The 22,950-nt window shown below is 39.1% G+C and overlaps 1 protein-coding gene across 4 annotated transcripts in view; it reads left to right on the plus strand.

The window, feature by feature from the left end:
* The window catches only part of Gpatch8 (G patch domain containing 8), an 84,980-nt gene that overhangs the window by 34,348 nt on the left and 27,682 nt on the right, over positions 1 to 22,950 (plus strand). For 3 of the 4 annotated variants that reach the window (XM_013032009.1, XM_013032010.1, XM_013032008.1), the window contains 3 exons: positions 12,974 to 13,041; positions 14,277 to 14,363; positions 17,844 to 17,987. In XM_013032009.1, the coding sequence (XP_012887463.1) occupies positions 13,015 to 13,041; positions 14,277 to 14,363; positions 17,844 to 17,987 (258 nt within the window). In that variant the 5' untranslated portion in view covers positions 12,974 to 13,014. Of the gene's footprint in view, positions 1 to 10,880; positions 10,926 to 12,973; positions 13,042 to 14,276; positions 14,364 to 17,843; positions 17,988 to 22,950 lie in introns of all 4 variants that reach the window. The other variant, XM_013032011.1, reaches the window with a different exon arrangement.

Consider the following 22,950-nt stretch of genomic DNA (forward strand, 5'->3'; position numbering starts at 1 on the left):
GGGATGGGAGGGGCTTAGGTCTGGGTGGAGGACTTAAAGGTGAGCTTAATACTAACACTGAGTTCAAACCCCAGGACCAGCAAAAAAAAAAAAAACAAACCCAAAAAACAAAATGCTTAGTACCAAGGCCCTGAGTTTCAGCCTCATGACTGAAAAAGAAAGAAAAAAACCAAAACAACTTTTTTAGTAATTCTATTTATAATTATCCTGAACTTACCTCTTGTATTTTGCAAAATAATGTATGATTTATATTAATTTATTTTATCACTATTTGTAGCAATAAATTGGGAATTATATTTCATTTAGAGTTTTCATATTTTAATAAAGCTAAAACCAAGATACCTTTTTTTTGGGAGGGGGGTGGTCAGGTTGTGGGGCCTGAATTCTGGGCCTGGGCGCTGTCCCTTAGCTCTTCAGCTCAAGGCTAGTGCTCTACCACTTGAGCCACAGCGCCACTTCTGGCTTTTTTCTTTTTGCTTATGTGGTGCTGAGGAATCCAACCCAGGGCCTCATGCATGCAAGGCAAGCGCTCTACCACTGAGCCACCTTCCCAGCCCCCAAGATACCTTTTTTAAATAGTACAATAGTTACAGTTGACAGCCCTTTAATTTCTTTCTTTGTGGCTCATAAAATAATGTTTTATGGTTATTGATACTCATTTATAGAATCCTAAAGTAGTACAGATGAAAACTGCATCTTATATACTTAATATGTATAGAACCACTTTGAAGATAAATTAATAGAAAAGATACAGAACAGAACAGTATGTAGTATGTACATTATCTGTAACATTTGTGCTAAATGATACATATATAAATGTAAATGTATTTCCTTTTTTTTTTTTTCCCAGTTCTGGGCTTGAATTCAGGGCCTGGGCACTGTCCTTGAGCTTCATTTACTCAAGGGTAGCACTCTACCACTTAAGCCATAGCACTGCTTCTAGCTTTTCCTGTTTAAGTGGTACTGAGGAATTGAACCCAAGACTTCAATGCACGAGAGCAAGCACTCTGCCACTAAGCCACATTTCCAGCTCCTTTTTACTTCCTTTTCTTTTTGGGGGGGGGGTCTGGTCATGGGGCTTGAACTCTGGGCCTGGGCATTGTCCCTTAGCTCTTCAGCTCAAGGCTGGTGCTCTACCACTTGAACCACAGTGCCACTTCCAGCTTTTTTCTTTTTGCTTATGTGGTGCTGAGGAATCGAACCCAGGGCCTCATGCATGCTCTACTTCTGATTTTTTGGTCTTTAATTGGAGATGCTAGCCTCACAGACTTTCATGCCTGGGCTGCCTTTGAACTATGGTTATGCTGCTCAGATCTCAGCTTCCTGATTTGGTAAGCAGGAAAGTCTGTGAGGCCCTTACTTCCAGTTAATCACCAGAAAAGCATAAATGGTACTGTGGCTCAAAGTTGTAAAGCACTAGGCTTTGAGAAAAAAGGGACAGAGCCCAGGCCCAGTGTTCAGCAAATCAAAAAGTTTTTAGCCTAGCACTAACAAAAGAGAATTGGGTTTAAAACACCTAGCAAGGAACTGGGTTCCAGTGGCTCACACTTGTAATCCTAGCTACGCAGGTGGCTGAGATTTGAGGATCACTCCCTGTGAGACTCCTATCTCCAATTAACCACTGAAAAACTGATAGTAAAGCTACTGGCTCAAAGAGCTTGAACAAAGAGCTGAGGTACAGCATCCAGGTCCTGAGTTCAAGCCCCACAACCAACAACCAAAAAATAAAACAACAACAAAAAAACACCCAGCAGGGTTTATGATATTTGCCTATAGTTATTTGGGAAGTTGAGGAAGGGGATTACTTGAACCCAGCTTAAGTTCAACATCGTGGACCTCATCTCTAAAAAGAGGGTTAAAAAGACAAAACAAAAGAAAAAAGCTCTTTATTGGAAGTGGTACTGTGGCTCCAGTGGTATAGGCTCACCTTGAATTGAAGAGCTCAGGGTCAGTGCCCAGACCCAGAGTTCAAGCCTCACGACTGACAAAAAAAAAAAAGGTAAAAGTTTAAAAAGTAGAAAAAAAATTGGTAGCTTAGGCTTCAGTATTTTTTCCTGATTACTAAATAATTTTAAAAAATTAAATAGGGTGTCACTATCTAGCCCAGTTTAGCTTGTCAAACTGATGATCTTCCTGCCTCTGCCTCTTAAATTTGGGGGTTACATTCGTACATATTTGTGTATGTGTGCATGCAGTTGCCTGTATGTGTGTTTGTGTGTGTATGTGTGTTCTGTGCTAGTAGTGAGGCTAGAATTCAGAGCCTGATCACTATCTCTTAGCTTTATTGTTCCACGATGGCATTAAATACACAATTGATCTTTCTCCCTCCCCTCTCTTCCCTTCTCCTTTCCCTCCTCCCCTCCTTCTTTCCCCTTCTTTCCTTTCTTTCCTTTGTCATGGGACCTAAATCCTGGGCCTGGATGCTGTCCCTGAAAATTTTCATTCACAGCTAGTACTGTACCACTTTGAGACACAGATCCATTTCCTTTTTTTTTAAGGGGGGGAGAGTCTTCCAGACAGGTGCTGGTGGCTTACACCTGTAAACCTAGCTGCTCAGGAGGCTGAGATCTAAGGATTGCAGTTCAAAGCCAGTCCTGGCAGGAAAGTCCATGAGACTCTTATCTCTAATAAACCACTCAGAAAACCAAAAGTGGCACAGTGGCTCAACTGGTAGAGCGCATGCCTTGAGCTGAACTGCTGAGGGACAGCGCCCAGGCCCAGAGTTCAAGCCCCAATGACCGACAAAAACAAAACAACAACAACAAAAAAAAGTCTTCCTACTCTGGCTAGCTTGGAACTATGATCCTCAGATCTCAGCCTCCTGAGTAACTAGGATTACAGGCATGAGTCATCAGTACCTGGCCACAGTTGATTTCTGTGTAGTAATATTTTGTGTATTTTATTTGGAATGTTTTGCCTGACTTCTCATGTAGTTTTGTTAACAATATTGTTTTGAAGCCGGGTGCCCATGGCTGTCACCTGTAATCGTAGCTACTCAAGAGGCTGAGATCTGAGGATCATGGTTCATAGCCAGCCTGGGCAGGAAAGTCTGTGAGAGTCTTATCTCCAATTAACCACCAGAAAACTAGAAATGGTGCTGTGGATCAAGTGATAGAGCACTAGCCTTGAACTAAAGAGCTCAGGGCTAGTGCCCAGGCCCAGAGTTCAAGCCCCATGATGCGCGCGCGCACACACACACGCGCGCGCACACACACGCACACACACACGCACGCACACGCGCGCACACACACACACACACACACACACACACACACACACACACACACACTGTTTGAAACAAAAGAGTTTTTGTTGTTTGGGGGCCAGTACTGGAGTTTGAGCTAGAGTCCTGTGATTGCAGGGCATAGTTATGAGGCATACCTCTAAGCCCTTGAAACAATAACAACAAAAAAGCAACAACAGACTTTACTGTATAAAATTATTGCCTAAATAAATGTGTCAAAAGAATATTCCTTATAGTTCAGGTGTTATAACAGAGGCATAGTACTTTCTGTGGGAATAAATTATACTTATTTGTTATTGCTAGAATTGGGGGCTTGAACTCTGGGCCAGTTGCTATTCCTGAGCCACAGCTTTACTAGTGGTTTTTTTGTGCTTAATTGGAGATAAGAGTCTCACAGACTTTCCTGCCCAGGCTGGCTTGGAACCACAACCCTCAGATCTCAGCCTCTTCATCATTTGTACAAGTTCTCTGGCAGTATCTTAAATAATGGAAGAACCATGTTCAGTTTGGCTGGTCTTGAACATCTTTAACAAGTGATTCTTCTGCTTCAGTCTTTTATTTTTGTTAGATAATCTGTACCATATGTTTAATTTGAAGAAGGTCTTGCTAAAAATTTTACTTTAAATTCATTCTTTTGGTTAATATTGTCAATTTGATTGATGGATGATGATACATGAGAAGAACTTTTGGATAATACTTTTACTGATCTTAGATAATCTTCATCTGGAAATGGGTTTTATTAATAGCAAATGGTACATAAAACATTAAAATTTGTTACAACTGTGTTTCATTTTATGGTATTTATTTTTAATGTCCAAATTGGACATAAAAGGATGGCCTTAAAGAAAATTTTAGGCCGGGCGCTGGTGGCTCACGCCTGCAATCCTAGCTACTCAGGAGGCTGAGATCTGAGGATCGTGGTTCAAAGCCAACCCGGGCAGGAGAGACCGTGAGACTCCTATCTCCAATAAAAACCACCAGAAAACTGGAAGTGGCGCTGTAGCTCAAGTGGTAGAGCGCTCGCCTTGAGCTGAAGAGCTGAGGGACAGCACCCAGGCCCAGAGTTCAAGCCCTATGACCGACAAAAAAGGAAAGAAAGAAAAAAATTTTAGGCTAAAGGCCTGGCTCAAACAGTAGTATACCTATCAAGAATGAAGATTTGGGGCTGGGAAGGTGGCTCAGTGGTAGAGCACTTGCCTTGCATGCTCGAGGCCCTGGGTTCGATTCCTCAGCACCACATAAGCAAAAAGAAAAAAGCCGGAAGTGGCGCTGTGGCTCAAGTGGTAGAGCGCTAGCCTTGAGCTGAAGAGCTGAGGGACAGCGCCCAGGCCCAGAGTTCAGCCCCCACGACCGGACCCAAAAAAAAAAAAAAAGAATGAAGATTTGAGTTCAAAACCCAGTACCACCTAAAAAATAAAAGTAAAAAGTCTGTAATCTTGGAATTACTATTATTTACTAGTATTTTGAATAAGGATTTATATTTGTTAATCCATTTGTTATCTGTATGACAATCCTGAAAATAGGGATATCTTCACTAAACAGAGCTAAGACTCACACTCTGGTTAAAAAGTCACATAGATATTTAGTTATTATATGTATTGGAGAACTAAGATTTTGTAGCCAATTGTTTTATGGACAGTCCTAGAAAAATGTAGAACGGAACTAATCAAAGAGAAGTACATAAAGGTTACTATATTATGTTAAAATGGAGCAGTTAAAATGAAGCTGGAAAAGTCTTTTGGAGTTAGAGTGATCTTGGTAAATTCTCAATGTAGTTACAGAACACTTACCACTAATACAACTTTTAGAAAGAAGCTGGAATATTGGATTATTATAATGCCACAGGACTGGCCAGCATGCAGAGAACAAGTGTTTTCTATCCTTCATACTTCAAACTTGAAGTAAATTATAGATTATCAACTAAGCCCATCTTGTTCTTTCATTTTTGGATCATGAAACTAATAAAGCTACTAATTTGTCACATGCTCAGTTAATGATAGAATTGAGTTCCAGATTGTCATTATATTTTCTTTTGGAATGCTGTAATTAGAAGATATTCATGCATACATACAAACACACATACATACAAACACAGACAAAAGAGAGAGATCCATACCAGGTGCCTGTAGTTTTACTCCTGTAATCCTAGCTACTTGGGAGGCTGAGAATGGAAGGATCAAGGCCAGCTTGGGTAAAAAAAGTTTTGCAGGACAATTCTGAACCCATAGCTGGACACAGTGGTATGTACTTGGATCCTAGCTATATGGCAGACTGAGGTTGAAGGAATCACAGTTCTAAGCCACCCAAGGTAAGAAAGTAGTATTTGCTAAAGTTGCTGTGGAAAGCTAAAATGTGTGGATTGCTATTGAGGCAAGGACCCGGACAAAAGGCAAGACCCTATCAAAAGACCCTACCAGTACAAAACAGGGCTGGAGGCATGACTCAGTAGAAGAGCTCCTGCCTAGTAACATGAGTTCCTGATTTCAGACACCAATATGGAGAGAAAAAGAGGGGGAGGGAGAGATGTACATGTACATTCACACACAGATTGTGCATATAAATGTACTACATGTACCAGGAAGCAATTTTTACTTAGAGTTTTTGTTTTTGTTGGAGTGGGCAAAGGTTTTCGTTTTTGTTTGGAGTGGGCAAAGGTTCAGATTTTTTTTTTTTTTTTTTTTTGGTCATGGGGCTTGAACTCTGAGCTCTTCAGCTCAAGGCTAGCACTCTGCCACTTGAGCCACAGCACCATTTCTGATTTTCTAAGTTTTTTATTGGAGACAATAGTCTCATGGACTTTCCTGCCCCAGCTGGCTTTGAACTGTGATCCTCAGATCTCAGCCTCCTGAGTAGCTCAGATTACAGGCATGAGCTGCTGGTGTCTGCAGAGGTTCAGATTTTAATGTCCTAGTTCTTAGGACTGTGCCATCCAGTGCTCAGCCAATCTTCTTGGCCCTGCTGCTTTCTCAGATTTTGGTTGGCCTGCTTCATCTGGGCCTTCATCTTAGGTTACCAAGTTCCATGTCCTGTTCAAAGTCGTCTATGTGGAGGCCTCCATAGCACAAGTCCAGGGCAGTCTGACATCCAGCATGCCCCCCATACTTGCAGCTATAGCCCTAAGTGACAGCTGCCTGGGTCCCTGAAGTGAAGCCAGGTCCATTTGCATAGGAGGCACGGTACATCATGCCCTACACGGCTGGAAGAAACCATAGACAGTTTGATGACTCATGTAATTCTGCATGAAAGAGATGATCCTCTGTTCATGAAGTAAAGGAGGGGACCTGAACCCTGCAACTATTTTTGTGTATGTATGATGGTTGAACTCAAGGACTGGGTTTTAGCTTTTTCACTCAAAGTTGGTGCTCTAATGCTTGAGCTATATTTCCACTTCGAGCTTTTTGGTGGTTAACTGAATATGAGTCCCAAGGACTTTCCTGCCCAGGCTGGCTTCCAGCCTCCATCCTCAGATCTCAGCCTTCTGAATAGATAGGATTACATGCCTGAGCCACCAGTGCCCAACTATATAAAGTATTTCTTTAGATCTAATTATTCTCTAAAGGGACTAATTCATGTATTCTATGTATCTAGTTAGTGTTTACTGAGTAGAATATATCATATGCTAATAGTTAATAAGAAAACTGGTTCTGATTGTTTTTATTTCACTGAAGATTAATTTTCAGGAAATAGTTGAGAAGTGAAACTTTGGTTTGGAAAGAGATGTGTTTCTTTTTGGTGTTTCCTAGTTTGCATGAAATAAAGGAAATTAGATATAAATGCACAAATATAGCTTACTTTAAAGTTATATTTTGAATTCTTTGCCTTCTTGATTTTGTAGTATTTTTCATTTTCACATATGTATTTGAATTCCTTAAAATAAGAAATACGTTGGGCCAAGATCTTAGTCTTTATGAGTTTAGGTCTTTTAGCAGTAGGTTTTGTATTTTTTGATGGCTTTTATATTTACTCCTGCTGTATTAGGGTTGATCTTTAGAAACAACTTAAGGTATTTTAAAGTTTTTTTTAACTGCTTACTTCCCTTGTCATAGCAGAAGTTCAAGATGATTAGATTACTTTGCTGAATTATATGTAATTCAGAAGGTACAACACTTTTCCCTTATCCCTGCTATGTTCAGTTTCTAGAAGAGTGCCTGGTGTGTGTTAGGAACTAATAAGTATTTTTTTTTTTTTTTGTCAGTCATGGGGCTTGAACTCTGGGCCTGGGCGCTGTCCCTCAGCTCTTCAGCTCAAGGCGAGCGCTCTACCACTTGAGCTACAGCGCCACTTCCGGTTTTCTAGTGGTTTATTGGAGATAGGAGTCTCACGGTCTTTCCTGCCCGGGCTGGATTTGAACCGAGATTCTTAGATTTCAGCCTCCTGAGTAGCTAGGATTATAGGCGTGAGCCACCGGCGCCCGGCCTAATAAGTATTTCTAATGTACATTTGTGTTGAATGAATCTCTGTAGGGGAAAGCACCAGAGATAAATTATAGCATGCATTCTTCTACATGTTTTAACCATTCAGTCAGTGTTGTAATCTCTTTAGAAGATTCTTTGGCTGATTACTAAATTATATTTCCTATTTCTTTAAGTACAGTGTATTTATTTATTTATTTGTTTGTTTGTTTGTTTGTTTTGCCGGTCGTGGGGCCTGAACTCTGGGCCTGGGCACTGTGCCTCAGCTCTTCAGCTCAAGGCTAGTGCTCTACCACTTGAGCCACAGCGCCACTTCGAGCATTTTTCTTCTCCTGCTTATGTGGTGCTGAGGAATTGAACCCAGGGCCTTATACATGCAAGGCAAGCACTCTACCTCTGAGCCACCTTCCCAGCCCCATTACAGTTTTTTTACAGAAAGAAAAATAGAGGCAATTTTGGGCCAGTTTTGTGTATCTCCTTAGGTATCAATTATATATACATATATGTATATGTACATATATGTGTGTGTGTGATTTTTAATTGGTGCTGTCCCTCAGATTTTTTTGCCTAAGGCTGGCACTACCATTTGAGCCACAGCTCCACTTTCAGTCTTTTTACCTGTTCATTGGAGATAAGAGTCTCATGGACTTTCTTGCCTGGGGTGGCTTAGAACTGAGATCCTTAGATCTCAGCCTCCTGAGTAGCTAGGATTATAGACAAGAGCCACTGGCACCTGGCTACAGATGATCAAAGGGCACTTAACATTTATTACAAGTCATTCCTTTGTATTTTAGCAAGACTCTGGTAATACTAGAGCTTTTAAGAACTATGATCATAGTAAAAATAAACCACTCTTTAAAATACAATTATAGCTAAGGGTTATAGCTCAATGGCAGAGGTCCTGGGTTCAGTCCTTAGCACTGCAAAAACAAACAAATAAATAAATGATAAAATAAAATAGAAACAACCAAAGTTGTAGCATTTAGTTTTGATTTAGGAAATACAGTTTTTTCAATTAGATGAATATATCAGGCATATTCTTGATTTTTGTATGTGTTCTTTCTGGTTCTTTTTAAAAAACTTTTCCTTCCTCTATTGGCTAGAGTATAGTCATAGCAGGTATAGCTCTTTTGCTGAGAAGTCTAATCTCTTTTAAGAAGAATTTTGTGTTTTGAAGTTGCTTCTTTTGTGGTAAAATGAAAATAAAAATGTTCTTACTAATGTAATATTTTAAATGATATCTGTCACTTTAAACCAAGAAATAGAGAAAGAATCTGGATTTAGTTCATTATTTAAGAGAATTTTCTAGAGAATTCATATTGTAAAATACTCTGTTTCTACTTTGCTTTAAAAAAAAAAACCTCATTGCTCCAAATTGGTTATTATTTATTTTAGTAGTACTGGGGTTTGAACTCAGGGCCTCTCGCTTGTCAGGAAGATGATCTTACTACTGAGCCATACCTCGCCCTTTTTCGTGCTATCTTCAAGACAGTCTCATTACCTTCCTGACACATGTCTATGCTTGGCCTCAGTCCACCCATTTTAGGCTTCCCATCATTGCAGATAATATGCGTGCATTATCTAAGCTCTGTTGAAAAAGGATCTCTTGAACTTTTGTGTCCCTAGTAGTCTCAGATGTGATCCACCCAATTTCAGCTTCCCAAGTAGCAAGGATAACAGGCATGAGCCACTGCCACTTAATATTCTAAATAATGTTCTTTATGATAGAATTTATTATTCATTGTAAACAAATAATTAAGATTTTTAAAAAGCGTGATGCAACCTCTTCATGTATGAGTTGTCTGGTGTCTGATTTTTTTCCTTGTTCTGTAGCCCCATATTTTTCCTCCCAATCATATTTTATTTTAATTGGGATTATAAAGGTGGTGTACACAGTGAAGCTCCTTTAATAATGTTTAAAAATTACTTCTTGTCAACTTCATATTGCTTGAAGGCTAAAATTTTAAATTTGGGGGGGCTTGGGGGTTTTTGTGGATTAAATTTATTTGGCGCTAGTACTGAGACTTGACTTCTCCTTTACCTTGGTACTCTACCACTTGAGCCCCATTTTCACTTCCACTCTGGCTTTTTGCTGGCTAATTGACAATAAGAGTCTCTTGGATTTGTCTGCCTAAGCTGGTTTTGAACTGGAGGCCTTAGATCTTAGGCCCTCTGAGTAGTTAGGATTATAGGCAGGAGCCTCCAGTACCTGGCCATGAGTTAATTCTTAAGTGGAGAACTCACTAATGTGATAGTTCTTTGTTTTTTCTTTCTTTCTTTCTTTCTTTTTTTTTTTTTTTTAGTGGTAGTCTTGGGGCTTGAACTCAGGGCTGGGACACTGTCACTGAACCTCTTTGTGCTCAAGACTAGTGCTCTACCACTTGAACTACCATGCCACTTCTGGCTTTTTCTGAGTGGTTTATTGGAGATAAGAGGCCCCAGTTGGCTTTGAACTGTGATCCTCAGATCTCAGCCTCCGGAGTAGCTGGGGTTATAGGGGTGAGCCACCAGAGCTCTTCTGTGATAGTTCTTTTGATTTCATTTTTCCCCTGGAATTTTTCTGGAGCGCTCCTTTGAAGATTGGCTTTGTTAATATGCAGAAAGTTAGATGTAGATGGGCCTGAGTAATCATCATTTAGTAGGGAGCAACTTAAAGATCTGAGGAGAATAGCTTAACAAGTTTTATTTATTCCTAACAGAAATCAAATGCACATTCTTTAAGCATTGAATCTAAGGTTGTTTTCTAGATCTTTTAATTGTTAGATATTTTTAGAGTGGTCTTTGAAACCTTATCCTCCCAATCCCCCTGTAGTTTTTTCAGTGATTCAAATTTCCAATTGATTCTATCCAATCTTTGATGTGATTTCTTTAAGGGAAAGTCCCATCTTGGGCCTTTTGAATACTAATTTACTAGAATGAATATTACATAATTCTAATATTCTGATAAGCTAGAATAGCTTGTTCCCTTTAAATTGACACCACAACTCCCTGCATTATTGGAGAGATTGGTCATGTTCTCAAGTAGCAGTAGAAAAATCTCACACCCTGGTCTGACCAGTATGAAAACAGCTGTTGCAGAACAAAATGTCCTTTCTGTGTCCTCAGCTGAAATTGGGGGAGGGGCAAAGCCCAATTGATACTTTACACTATCCTGTCTGCCTGCTAGAAGGCCTATTTCCTACCCTGATGGTTTCTGCCTAACAAATGGTGTTTCTTTTTTACAGCATTATGATCCTGGACTTGTTGTGGTGATGGTAAACTTAGCAGTGGTAATTTTTATTTTCAGACTGAATTACTCCTTTTGTCATCAGTGCACCAATATGTTAGGCTTACTTTCTCTGTTGTAGCCTTCATCCTTCTGCTTGGTCTTTTTCATTTTCCTTTCCTTTCCTTATGCAACTTGTCTGATCCTTGTTCATTAAAGGATAATGTTAAGAAGGGACATATCTGTTCATGTTAAAACTGCCAAAAAATCAGTTAAATATTCTAATACTGTCAAAACTTGATTTTCCCTCCCCAATGTAATGGGCACTAGCACTTGCTACTGCAATTTATAAGTAAATTAAAACAAACTTTGACTGCCTTAGAAGGCAAAAGTACTAATGCAGAGTTTATAAACAGGGGTTTACAGAGGTAATGAAATTGTGCCAAAACGTTCTTAATTCTTACAAAATAAATTCTCACAGATAAAAAAGATTCCAAAAAATTGTTTTGATGTTTCTTTTCAATTCTTTCATTAGACTATTTGTTTTTTTGCCAGTAAATCCCTGATTGAGACGTTATGAAAGTGATATTGCACTTAGGAAGTCATTTTTATAACTTGTCTTTAATTTGGTCCTTTTGCTAAAGATTGCAGTCACTGCTTATTTATTATACCATTGGGCATAAAGTAGAAATGCATTGTGTTTGTTTTGCTAGCGGTCTTTGATAGTATCTAAAAGAAGGCTGTATTCTAAAAGTTTTTACCCCCTTTTCTTTCTGGCCTAAGATATTGTGTATTAAAGTTTTTTTTTTTCAAAAAAACTATGATAATTCCTACCCCTCTACTATATGAAAGCAATAAGGGGTATTGATGATAAACTTTTGAATTTGTTTGTCATTATATTTTAAAGACAAGAATTAATCTCACAAATATAAGGCAACTGGATATAAGTGGTTGCTGATCATTTTGAAAAGGGTTTCTTTTTTCATGCAGGGCGCATACAAGTCAAAATCCTGGCATTTGTTATCTTTAAAATTTCAACTGTGGGGGAATGTCAGGGCTTGTCTTAAGTGGTCAAGCATCTACATAGCAAGCACAAGACCCTGAATTAAAACCCCAGAACCATCAAAACACTTTCTCAGATTTGGGAATTAGCCAAATAAAGCTCAGTTTTAGCCCAAAGGTATAATATATATGTGTGTATAACAACAACAACAAAAACAATTGTTTACACCAGCCTGAGTGAAATGATGAGGGAAGTAAACATTGTGCTTTTTCACTAAAGGTGTACAGCAGATAAGGTAAGTCCTCTTTTCAGTGGGCTTACATCACAATGAACAGCGCAAGTTGTGATGTAAAACAGCTGTGGTAGTAAAGTGCTTGTCTGCCCCATTTTGCTTTGTTTGGCTGGTTATGAGTGGATAAAAATATATTTATTTAAAAAATCTCCAGCATAGATCAATTAGTTTAAAGTCAATTTTCTTCGCAACTAGTCCTTTTCACAGCTTACCAATTACTACTGCCCATGTTAAATCCACTCTGTTAAATGAGACCGTGGCACCAAATTAAAACTACTTGTCCCTGAGGGCAACTAACTAGCCTTTTATTTTAAAAGTTCTTAGATCCATTTAATTATGAAGCATCTTTTGAAAACAAATTTGACTAATTTGTAATTATAGTTTTCCTACTCATATTTAACAGTATACTTTTTAATCGTGTCGACTGAGATATTTACTATGTTTTAAGTGTTTGAGGGAGGGAGGTTATCAGTGGACAGACAAGTAATTCTTGGTGGGAAGTTATTTGACTATCCTTTTAAAAAAGGACTTCTAAAATTTTTAATTTCATACTCCTGGTGCCATTCCTTAGAATGCTTCTTATTACTTATTTAATTTTGTGAAGTTCTCTCCAACTAGAAGGTCAAAGTGGCTAGCTGGGTTTAACCTAGGAAAGGAAGGATTGGATGTAAGCTGTGAGAATGGCTTGTGTTTGGTTCACTGTAGCTTTCTGGTCTCTGCACTCCAAGGCAAGATCTCTAACCACCCAAACCTAATGTATAAAGTGAGCTGTTGGCTTAGCTTTGTGTCTTACCTTGAATCTGTGTTCCTATTACAGGGAGAACAGATCCCATTCCAATTGTTGTCAAGTATGATGTCATGGGCATGGGTCGCATGGAAATGGAGGTAAATGGATCTAGTAACTCATTTTGTGGACTCTTTTAAAATATTAACTTAAAATTCAGATGTCAATACAAGAATACACTTATGAGATAGAATTTAAGTATTTTTAGTCAGTTAAAAATGTATTTTCCAACAACAGAGTAAGCCCATCAAATGCTGTTTGAAACAAAGGGAAGGAATGATAAAATAGAAGAGGTGATTTTGTTCTAAATGCACTGTATGTATGTGTGGAAATAAAATGAAACCCCCATGTACTACAAATGTGTGCTATATACACATAGACTACATTTTCATTTAGTGCTACTTTTGAGGCATATAGGATGTAAATAATGGCCCTGTTTTGTTTTGTTTTTTTTGGTCCAGTCGTGGGGCCTGAACTCTGGGCCTGGGCACTGTCCCTCAGCTCTTCAGCTCAAGGCTAGTGCTCTACCACTTGAGCCACAGCGCCACTTCTGGCTTTTTTCTTTTTGCTTCTGTGGTGCTGAGGAATCCAACCCAGGGCCTCAGGCATGCAAGGCAAGCGCTCTACCACTGAGCCATCTTCCCAGCCCCAATAATGGCCCTGTTTTAAATGACACAAAGTCGAATGGTTTGCCTAGGGTTATACAGTAAAGCAGGCAGTGCTGTTCAATGTTTAAAATGCTTTCTGTGGTAGAAGTTTTATTCGTGTAAAGTTGTGTAGCATCATCTCTAATACCTATTTTTTATTACTTATAATACTTCATTCTTAATTCTTTTGATATTGAACCTTCCACTGAAGTCTGTTGTCAAAAAATGAGTCCTTTGGGAACTATCAGCAAGAAGGGATTAGGAACTATTTTATTTGCTGTTATCTTCTGAGATGAAGATAAAGCAAGAGGTAGCTGAGCAAAATACAAGTGTTTTTTTTTTTTTGTTTTTTTGGTCGGCCGTGGGGCTTGAACTCTGGGCCTGGGCGCTGTCCCTCAGCTCTTCAACTCAAGGCGAGCGCTCTACCACTTGAGCTACAGCACCACTTCCAGTTTTCTAGTGGTTTATTGGAGATAGGAGTCTCACGGTCTCTCCTGCCTGGGCTGGCTTTGAACCACAATCCTCAGATCTCAGCCTCCTGAGTAGCTAGGATTACAGGCGTGAGCCACCAGCGCCCGGCTTGGCTAAGTTTTTTGTTTTAAAATAATATTGCATTCATGCAAATGACTTTTACATTGTTAATCTTGGGTACTCTAGGAAATAAACTAAATTATCTGTTTTTAACCAAGCTTGATTATGCTGAAGATGCTACCGAACGACGACGTGTCCTAGAAGTAGAAAAAGAAGATACGGAAGAGTTGAGACAAAAGTACAAGGTACATAAACTCATTCTTCTGTGGAGGATTTGCACATTGAAAAAGAGATAATCCTTTTGGTGAAAAGGATCTCTTAAATGATACCATTGGTTTAAATTTGGTGTTTAATAGTAATAGATCTCATGTACTGTTTTAGTTACTTTCCTATTTCCTTTGTAAAAATAAAATAATGCCTATTTCATAAATCTGTTGGAAAGATTATATTAGTATTTGAAAACACAGTCTAGTATACAGGTAGCCAAGTAATAGTAACAGCAAAAAAAAAAAGGTTAAAAGTCCTTAGAGGCTTCCCTGTTTTCTTTCTCACAATGGAATTGACAGTTTTCTTGTCATTGCTAATTAGCATGTCCACAAGCTAATATACCCCACTTCCATTTTCCTGCAGAAGGATTAGTAGAAAAAAAATTAACACCATCCTTAAGCAAGAGCAGATGTTATAAGTCAGCTTTTTTTCCTTTTTCTTTTATTTCTGTGCTGAAGATCATGCTCAGGGTTGAGCAGCACGCTAGGCAAACATTTTTTCTTTTTGGTGCTGAGGATGGAAACCAGAGCCTTAAAATATTAGTTGAGTGCTCTACCACTAAGTTACACCTTCAGCCTTTTCTGACTGTATTTTTTTCTTCAGTTTCAGGAAGCTTAGCAACCTAAACATTATTACTAACACAATCCCTCCTTAATTTGTACTTCCTTTCCTTAGTAGCACAGGATGCTCATTTTTACCTTTCAAGGCATTTTGTTTCCCCTTCCAATCCTTCTGTCATACCTACTCATCAAAAGCCTATCCTCAATCAGTACAAAATACAGTACTTGCAATAATTTTTAAATATTTTATGCCAATTTTATGGTGTGGGCCTTCAGAACTGTCAAGTAATTCTTGTTTTGTCTTTTGTGCTAATCCTAGGGCATGAACTCAAGGCCTGGGTACTGTCCCCGAGCTAAAGCCTAACATTCTGCCACTTGAGCCACAGCTCCACTACTTTTTTTTTTCCTGAGTATTTTATTGGTGCCTTGCTGCCCCTCCCTTTCTTAACTAGGACCTTCCATTTCTTTCCTATATTATCACCTTCTCTTTATTTTTTCTTTTTCTGTAACAAGTAAACATGTTTGAATACTTTTTGTGGTACTGGGGTTTGTTCTTAGGACCTCATGTTCAACTTGCTTGCTCAAATGGTGCTCTACCACTTATGCTACACCACCAGCCCACTGAACATTTTTTGAGGGAGGGAAGCAACACAAAACCAAGCTCTATTGATGTTCTCCCATTGATCCTATAGATAACATTTTTTTTTTTTCTGGGTGTGTGTGGGGGTGTGTCAGAACCTTAGCATGAACTTTAGGCTGGCCTCAAACTCACATTCTTTCCATCTCCCAAATACTAGGATTAGAAGAAGTACCTTTAGCTCTGTTCTTTAATTTTAACTTAATTAAAAATTTTTAATTTTTTTTGGGGGGGATCCGGTTGTGGGGCCTGAACTCTGGGCCTGGGTGCTGTCCCTCAGCTCTTCAGCTCAAGGCTAGCGCTCTACCACTTGAGCCACAGCGCCACTTCCTGCTTTTTTCATTTTGCTTATGTGGTGCTGAGGAATCAACCCAGGGCCTCAGGCATTCAAGGCAAGCGCTCTACCACTGAGCCATCTTCCCAGCCCCAAAATTTTTTAATTTTTTATGCCAGTCCTAGGGCTTGAACTCAGGCCTGGGCACTGTCACTGAGTTTCTTTTGTTCAAGAACAGCACTCTACCACTTGAGCCGTAATGCCACTTCCAGCTTTCTCTAAGTAGTTTATTAAAGATAAGAATGTCTTGGACTTTCCTTCCTGGCTGGCTTTAAACTGATTCTCAGATCTCAGCCTCCTGAATAGCTGTGATTATAGGTGTAAACCACTGGAACCTGAGTTGCTGCTTGTGTTTTTGATGGCCTATTTAAGAACTTGTTTCAAGAACATGGAGATCTGCACCTGTTTTCTCCTAAGAGTTTCATAGCTTGGCTCTTAGTTTTAGAACTTTGATTCATTTTGAGTTAGTTTTTAATGTTATAAGATTCTTATACATGTTGCTTTCCAGTTGTCCCAGCACCATTTGTTGAAAATACTGTTAAAATAACTCATCATCACAAAGATGTTAAGACTATCCACTGAGATTCTGACTATGATTACAATGGATTTGTAAATTAGTTTGGAAAATATTTGTTTTAATATAAAATCTTTCAGTCGATGAACTTCATGTTTCACTATTCATTTGGCTTTTTAATTTTATTCAGTAATGCTTTGTTGTCTTCGGAGTTTTGTCTTCAGTGTTTTTCTGTGTATGAATAGAAATGTTTTTATTAACTTTTTTCCTAATTGCTCATTATTAGTATGTGAAAAATACAACTGGCTGACACGAGTGGCTCACAGCTGTAATCTTAGCTACTCAGTAGGCTGAAACTTGAGGATCATGGTTTGAAGCAAGCCCAAGCAGGAAAGTCCATAAGTCCTTATCTACAGCTAACCATCAAAAAGCTGGAAAGTAGTACCACGGCTCAAGTAGTAGAACACTAACCTTGAAGTAAAAAAAAAAAACACAAAAAACTCAAGGACAGCGCCCAGGACTGACTTCAAGCCCTGGACTGGCACACACACAAAAAAAACTACAACTGATTTTTGTATATTGTTCTTCTTAGCTCTGTTTTCAGTCTTTGAGGTTTTTTTTTTTTCTCTTGCCTTCTTGGGGACATATTTTTCTTCCTATGGATCCAACAATGCAATAAATACTGCATTTTATATTGAATTTGGTTGGTTTTTTAGGAGAAAGGATGCCTCTATCTTGTCTATCATATTGTCAAAGGAGAGGGAATAATTTGTGTGACGGTGGAGCTTGAACTCAGGGTCTCACCCTCTTGATTGGCTTTTTCAGTCAAAGCTGGCACTTGAGACATACCTCCACTTCCCTTTTTGTTTTGTCTTTAATTTTTTTTCTGCTGTTATTATAAAGTTGATGTACAGAGGGGTTACAGTTTCATAAGTCAGGTAAAGTGTATGTTTCTTTTTGGACAATGTTACCCTTCTCTGGCTCTCTTCTAATTTTTCCCTCCCATCCCTACCTGCAAGTTGTGTGATTCATTTTCAACATAGTGTCCAGTGAGTACCATTGCTACATTTGTTTACCCTTTGTCCCTCCCTTTCTGCACCTCCCTTCTTTTTTCTTTTTTTTTTTTGACAGTAGTAGGGTTTTGACAATAGTAGGACCTCATTTTCTCTTGAGTTTTAAAATCTTTACTGATGTTCCACCACATGAGCCATAACTTTAGCTAAGCTTTTTGCTGGTTAAAATTATGGTGATGTTATCTTGCAGACTTTTTTCTCTGAGCTAGTTTTGAACTGAATCCTCCAGACCTCAGCTTGTTGTGTGGCTAGGATTACAGGCATAAGTTACCTGTACCCAACTTTAACAATTACATTTTAAAATGTTTGTTCATTTGTTTTTATTTTATGATTCTTATAGGATTATGTTGATAAAGAAAAGGCAATTGCCAAAGCGTTGGAAGACCTCAGAGCCAACTTTTATTGTGAACTCTGTGATAAACAGTACCAGAAGCATCAGGAATTTGATAATCATATCAACTCCTATGATCATGCACACAAGCAGGTGAGGATTCATTATTTGCTAAGAAAGAAAAATATAGTTTAGCTATTGTTACAACTGTTGAATTTTATGAGTATGCCAAAAACTTTGACTGGCGCGCGTGTGTGTGTGTGTGTGTGTGTGTGTGTGTGTGTGTGTGTGTGTGTGTGTAATCTTTAAGGTCTTCTCACTTGGCGCGTGTGTGTGTGTGTGTGTGTGTGTGTGTGTGTGTGTGTGTGTGTGTCCTAATCTTTAAGGTCTTCTCACTTGGCGTGTGTGTGTGTGTGTGTGTGTGTGTGTGTCCTAATCTTTAAGGTCTTCTCACTTGGTTTATTTTCCTGTGGTAAAACTCCTCTGACATTTATTTTTCTTTTCACTCTCCCAATATTTTTATAAAATGGATTGTTTTATAAACCTTATATAATATTTGTGGCTCTGAAAAATTTCTGAATTTTTCTTAATTTGGAAATTAAGCTGTGGACTGCTAGGAACTTTGTTTCCATTTCTCCCTTTTTCTGAATATGTTAGACTTTAAACAGTTATCCTAGACTATTGTCTTTTTAACCCCTAAATTTCACAGTTCACATATTCTTGTTTTTTGTTTTTTTTTGGGTCCGGTCGTGGGGCCTGAACTCTGGGCCTGGGCGCTGTCCCTTAGCTCTTCAGCTCAAGGCTAGCACTCTACCACTTGAGCCACAGCACCACTTCCGGCTTTTTTCTTATGTGGTGCTGAGGAATCGAACCCAGGGCCTCGAGCATGCAAGGCAAGTGCTCTACAACTGAGCCACCTTCCCAGCCCCAGTTCACATATTCTTGGTTGCAATTTTGTTTGATCAGTAAATCATTTTGCTATTCAGTATACCTTGGAAGGTAGATAAATCTTGAGAACAAAATAAAATTAAATGCTATCTTACTAACAAAAAACTGTTATGCTGAATATTCAAGAACTGAGAAATGAATTACACTTTTTCTTTTTGTTGAGTTGGAAAAGAAACTCATATGCAGCTAGTTTATCACATTGATTGCCCACAGAAAAATGAATATTTAGGATAAATTGGGCAGTTTTGGCTTGTTAAGAAATTCCGAGGCTAGATTCTATAGCTCATGTCTTTCATCTCTGCAACTTGGGAAGAAGAAATTGAGAGAATCACAGCTCAAAAGCCAGCATAGGCAAATAGTTATTGAGACCCTGTGTAAGCCAGGTTTGCTAGTCCGCGTCTGAAATTCCAGCTTCATGGCAGGCCATGGGTAGTAAATCCCAGTCTGCAGTCTGCCCTAAGTGAAAACATGAAACCCTCTCTGAAAAAATGACTAAAGCCAGGCACCAGTGGCTCGTGCCTATAATCCTAGCTACTCAGGAGGCTGAGATCTGAGGGTCCACTGTTCCAAGCCACTCCAGGCAGGAAAGTCCAAGAACCCTTTATCTTCAGTTAACCACCAAAAACCACCAAAAAAAACCCAGAAAGCTGTGGCTAAAGTGGTAGATAACTAGCCATGAGCAAAAAGCTTACTAACGGTGACCAGGCCCTTACTTCAAGCTGCAGAATGGGGGGAAGAAAAGGGCTATGGTAAAGAACTCAAATGGTAGAATGCTTCTTGCCTAGTAAGACTGAGACCCTGAGTTCAAATGTCTAGTACCACATGCACACATACAGAAAAAAAGAGTCTATGTAGGGTGTAGTAGTTGTATTTGTTAGACTTATAAAGTTGTATTGCTCTAACTTCTCTGTTAAGCTGGACCTGTTGAACCTGGCAGTTTCTTGTTCTTAAAGCATTATTTTCCATCTCATCTTTGTATGAAGTTGTATGTAGTTGTGATACTACACTTCTTTGCAACAATACCTTCCACATTTAACCACATATAACGAAGTTAAATTCTTCTGCTGATTGTTACTGCGGATTGTTACACATTCAAGACAGCCTTTTTACTTACTACATACCTTTGAAAATTGTTTTTTTTTTTTTTGGGGGGGTGGTCCGGTCATGGGGCCTGAACTCTGGGCCTGGGCGCTGTCCCTCAGCTATTCAGCTCAAGGCTAGCACGCTACCACTTGAGCCACAGCGCCACTTCCAGCTTTTTTTTTTTTTCTGCTTATGTGTTGCTGAGGAATTGAACCCAGGGCCTCATGCATGCAAGGCAAGCACTCTACTACTGAGCCACCTTCTCAGCTCCATGAAAATTGTTTTAATATATTTTATACCCTGCTTGATTCAAATAAGAGAAATTTAAAAAGCATATAAATAGGCAAAGTACATTGTTAGTTACTTCTGCAGAGAATCGATTTTTTTTAAGCTGGGCACCAGTAGCTCATGTTACTCAGAAGGCTGGGATCTGAGGATCATGGTTTGAAGCCAGCCCAGGCAGACAAATCTGAGCAACTCTTATCCAACTAATCAGCAATAAGATGGAAGTAGAGGCATGGCTCAGATGGTAGAATGCTAGCCATGAATGCAAAAGCTGAATGAGAACTTGAAGCTCTTGTTCAAACTGAACCCCATATTGGCACCAAAAGAAACATCTTTCATCCAGGAATGGCTCAAGCTGAGGTCTTAGCTACTTAGAAGGCAGCAATCTGGATTTCACAACATTTAAGGCGAGTCCAGACCTGAAAGTTGTTGAGACTCCATCTCAACCAATGACTGGGCACACTGACACTCCTCTATCATTCCAGTGACAAAGGAAAGCACAAATAGAAGGATTGAAGCCTAGGCATAAAGTAAGAACTCATCTCCAGAATAAATAATGCTCAAAGGGGCTTGTGATGTACACTTGCTTAGCAAGTGCAACACCCATTCAAACTCCAGTACTGCCATCAAAACAACAACAAAAATCAGCTTTCAGGAAAGAAAATGTTATAGTGAGTGCTGTTTATCTCATAACTTTTCCACTTTAAAAATTTTTCCAGTTTTCAAGCCCTCCCCCCCCCCCCCCCCCCCCCCCATCCTCTCTCCCTTCCCTGTTGTGGGGCTTGACCTCAGTCAGGGCCTGGCTGCTGTGCCTGAGCTTTATTTCTCAATGTTAGTGCTCCACCACTTTAAGCCATAGTGCTACTTCTGGTTTTCTAGGGGTTAATTAGGGATAAGAGTCTCACAGACTTTCCTGCCACATGCCCGAACCACCAATCCTCAGATTTCAGCTGATCCTCAGATCTCAGCCTCCTGAGTGGCTAGGATTACAGGTATGAGCCACGAGCATCGGCAAAGTTTTTTCTCTTTTTAATGGAATTAACAAAGACGGCATCTAAATACTTACTCATCCTTTTAGGCTCTTGAGAATGTTGTGTTTATGGAGCTAAGCATAATGGCATACACTTAATCCCAGCACTTGGAAGACCTAGCCAGGAAGATTGAAAGTTCAAGGCTAGTCTGGATTACACAAACAAATTCATGGCCTACGTGGGGTACTAGAGAGCCTTTGTCCCAAAAGTCCAAAAAAGGGACAAGAAGAATGATAGAAGGAATGAAATTGACTGGAATACTGTAAACATGTAGAAATGTAACAATGAAATGCACATATAACTAATATAAGCTAATTGGGGAAAAATGTTTATAAAAAAAGACAAAAAGAAGTGAACACATCAAAATTCCTCAGAAGAGAAAACAATGGTAGTGATAACATTGATCAAGATGCATTGTATTCCATCTAGGGACTGGGAATGTGGCTTAGTGGTAGACTGCTTGCCTAGCACTAGCATGCATAAAGCACTGGGTTTTGTTCCTCAGTACCACATAAACAGAAAAAGCCAGAAGTGGCACTGTGGCTCAAATGGTAGAGTGCTAGCCTTGAGCAAAAGAAGCTCAGGGACAGTGCCCAGGCCCTGAGTTAAAACCCCAGGACTGCCCCCACCCCCCCAAAAAAACCTACCTGGGTGTCTGTAATCCTAGCTATTCAGGAGGCTGAGATCTGAGGATCACAGTTTGAAGCCAGCCTAGGCAGGAAAGTCTGTGAGACTCTTAACTCCACCAGAAAGAGGGAAATGGAACTGTGGCTGAAGTTATAGAGTACTAGCATTGGTCACAAAATCTCAGAGACATTGTACAGGCCCTGAATTCAAGCCCCCGAACTAGTACACACACATTGACCATTTTGTAATTCCCCAGGAGATACTTCAGACGGAAAAAAAAAAAAAAGACATGTAAGAATCAACAGTTTCAGTTAGTAAGTCTACTTAAGATTAGAAGTTTCTTCTAGAAAAGAGTAAACCAAGCAAAATTTAATTCAAACTTGAGTAATATGGGAAAAAGGATATTTTAAGGGGTAAAAATTCTATCAAAGCAAAATCTGAACATATTTGTCAATATGAAATTCATATTGACATTAGTTCATTGTGTATGATACTGTTTTAGTGATATTGCTCTCAACCTGTATAAAGTAGAAATGTTGTCACTTTTGCTTCATTAAAATTGACATGTTTATACTCCTACACAGCTTATGTTGCCTCAAAGTTCTTACTTTAGAGGGACTTTTCCCTCAAGAGAGACTTACCAATCAATATCAGGAGACGTTTTTGGTTGTTGAACCAAGAACCATCAGTGGGTAGAGGTCAAAGATGCTGCTGAACATCCTACAATGTAGGAAAGCCTCTGAAAAGGAAATTCTTGGCCCAAAATGACAAAAGGTGCAGAGCTGAGATTGAAAACCTTTGTAGTATTAGAACTACTGAAAACCTTTAAATATATATGGCATTATGAAATCACGGCCTTTGCTTAGTACAGACAAATGAATTATTTTACTTTACTAGCTATAAACATTTGTAAGGTACTTGTCTATATGATCTAATATATTCACTTATTTTTAAATAATTTTTAAATTAAAATACAAAATTAAAAATTTCTCACACAGAGCTCATGAGCTACTAATAGGGACTATATGTGTGTCTGGGGAAAATGTTTAATGAATGAATTTATTTCTTCTGTTTAAAGAGAAATTTAAAAGAGACCAGAGGTGGGGCTGGGAAGGTGGCTCAGTGGTAGAGCGCTTGCCTTG

Source organism: Dipodomys ordii, unplaced genomic scaffold (genome assembly GCF_000151885.1).
Source record: "Dipodomys ordii isolate 6190 unplaced genomic scaffold, Dord_2.0 Scaffold147, whole genome shotgun sequence".
Taxonomy (NCBI): domain Eukaryota; kingdom Metazoa; phylum Chordata; class Mammalia; order Rodentia; family Heteromyidae; genus Dipodomys; species Dipodomys ordii.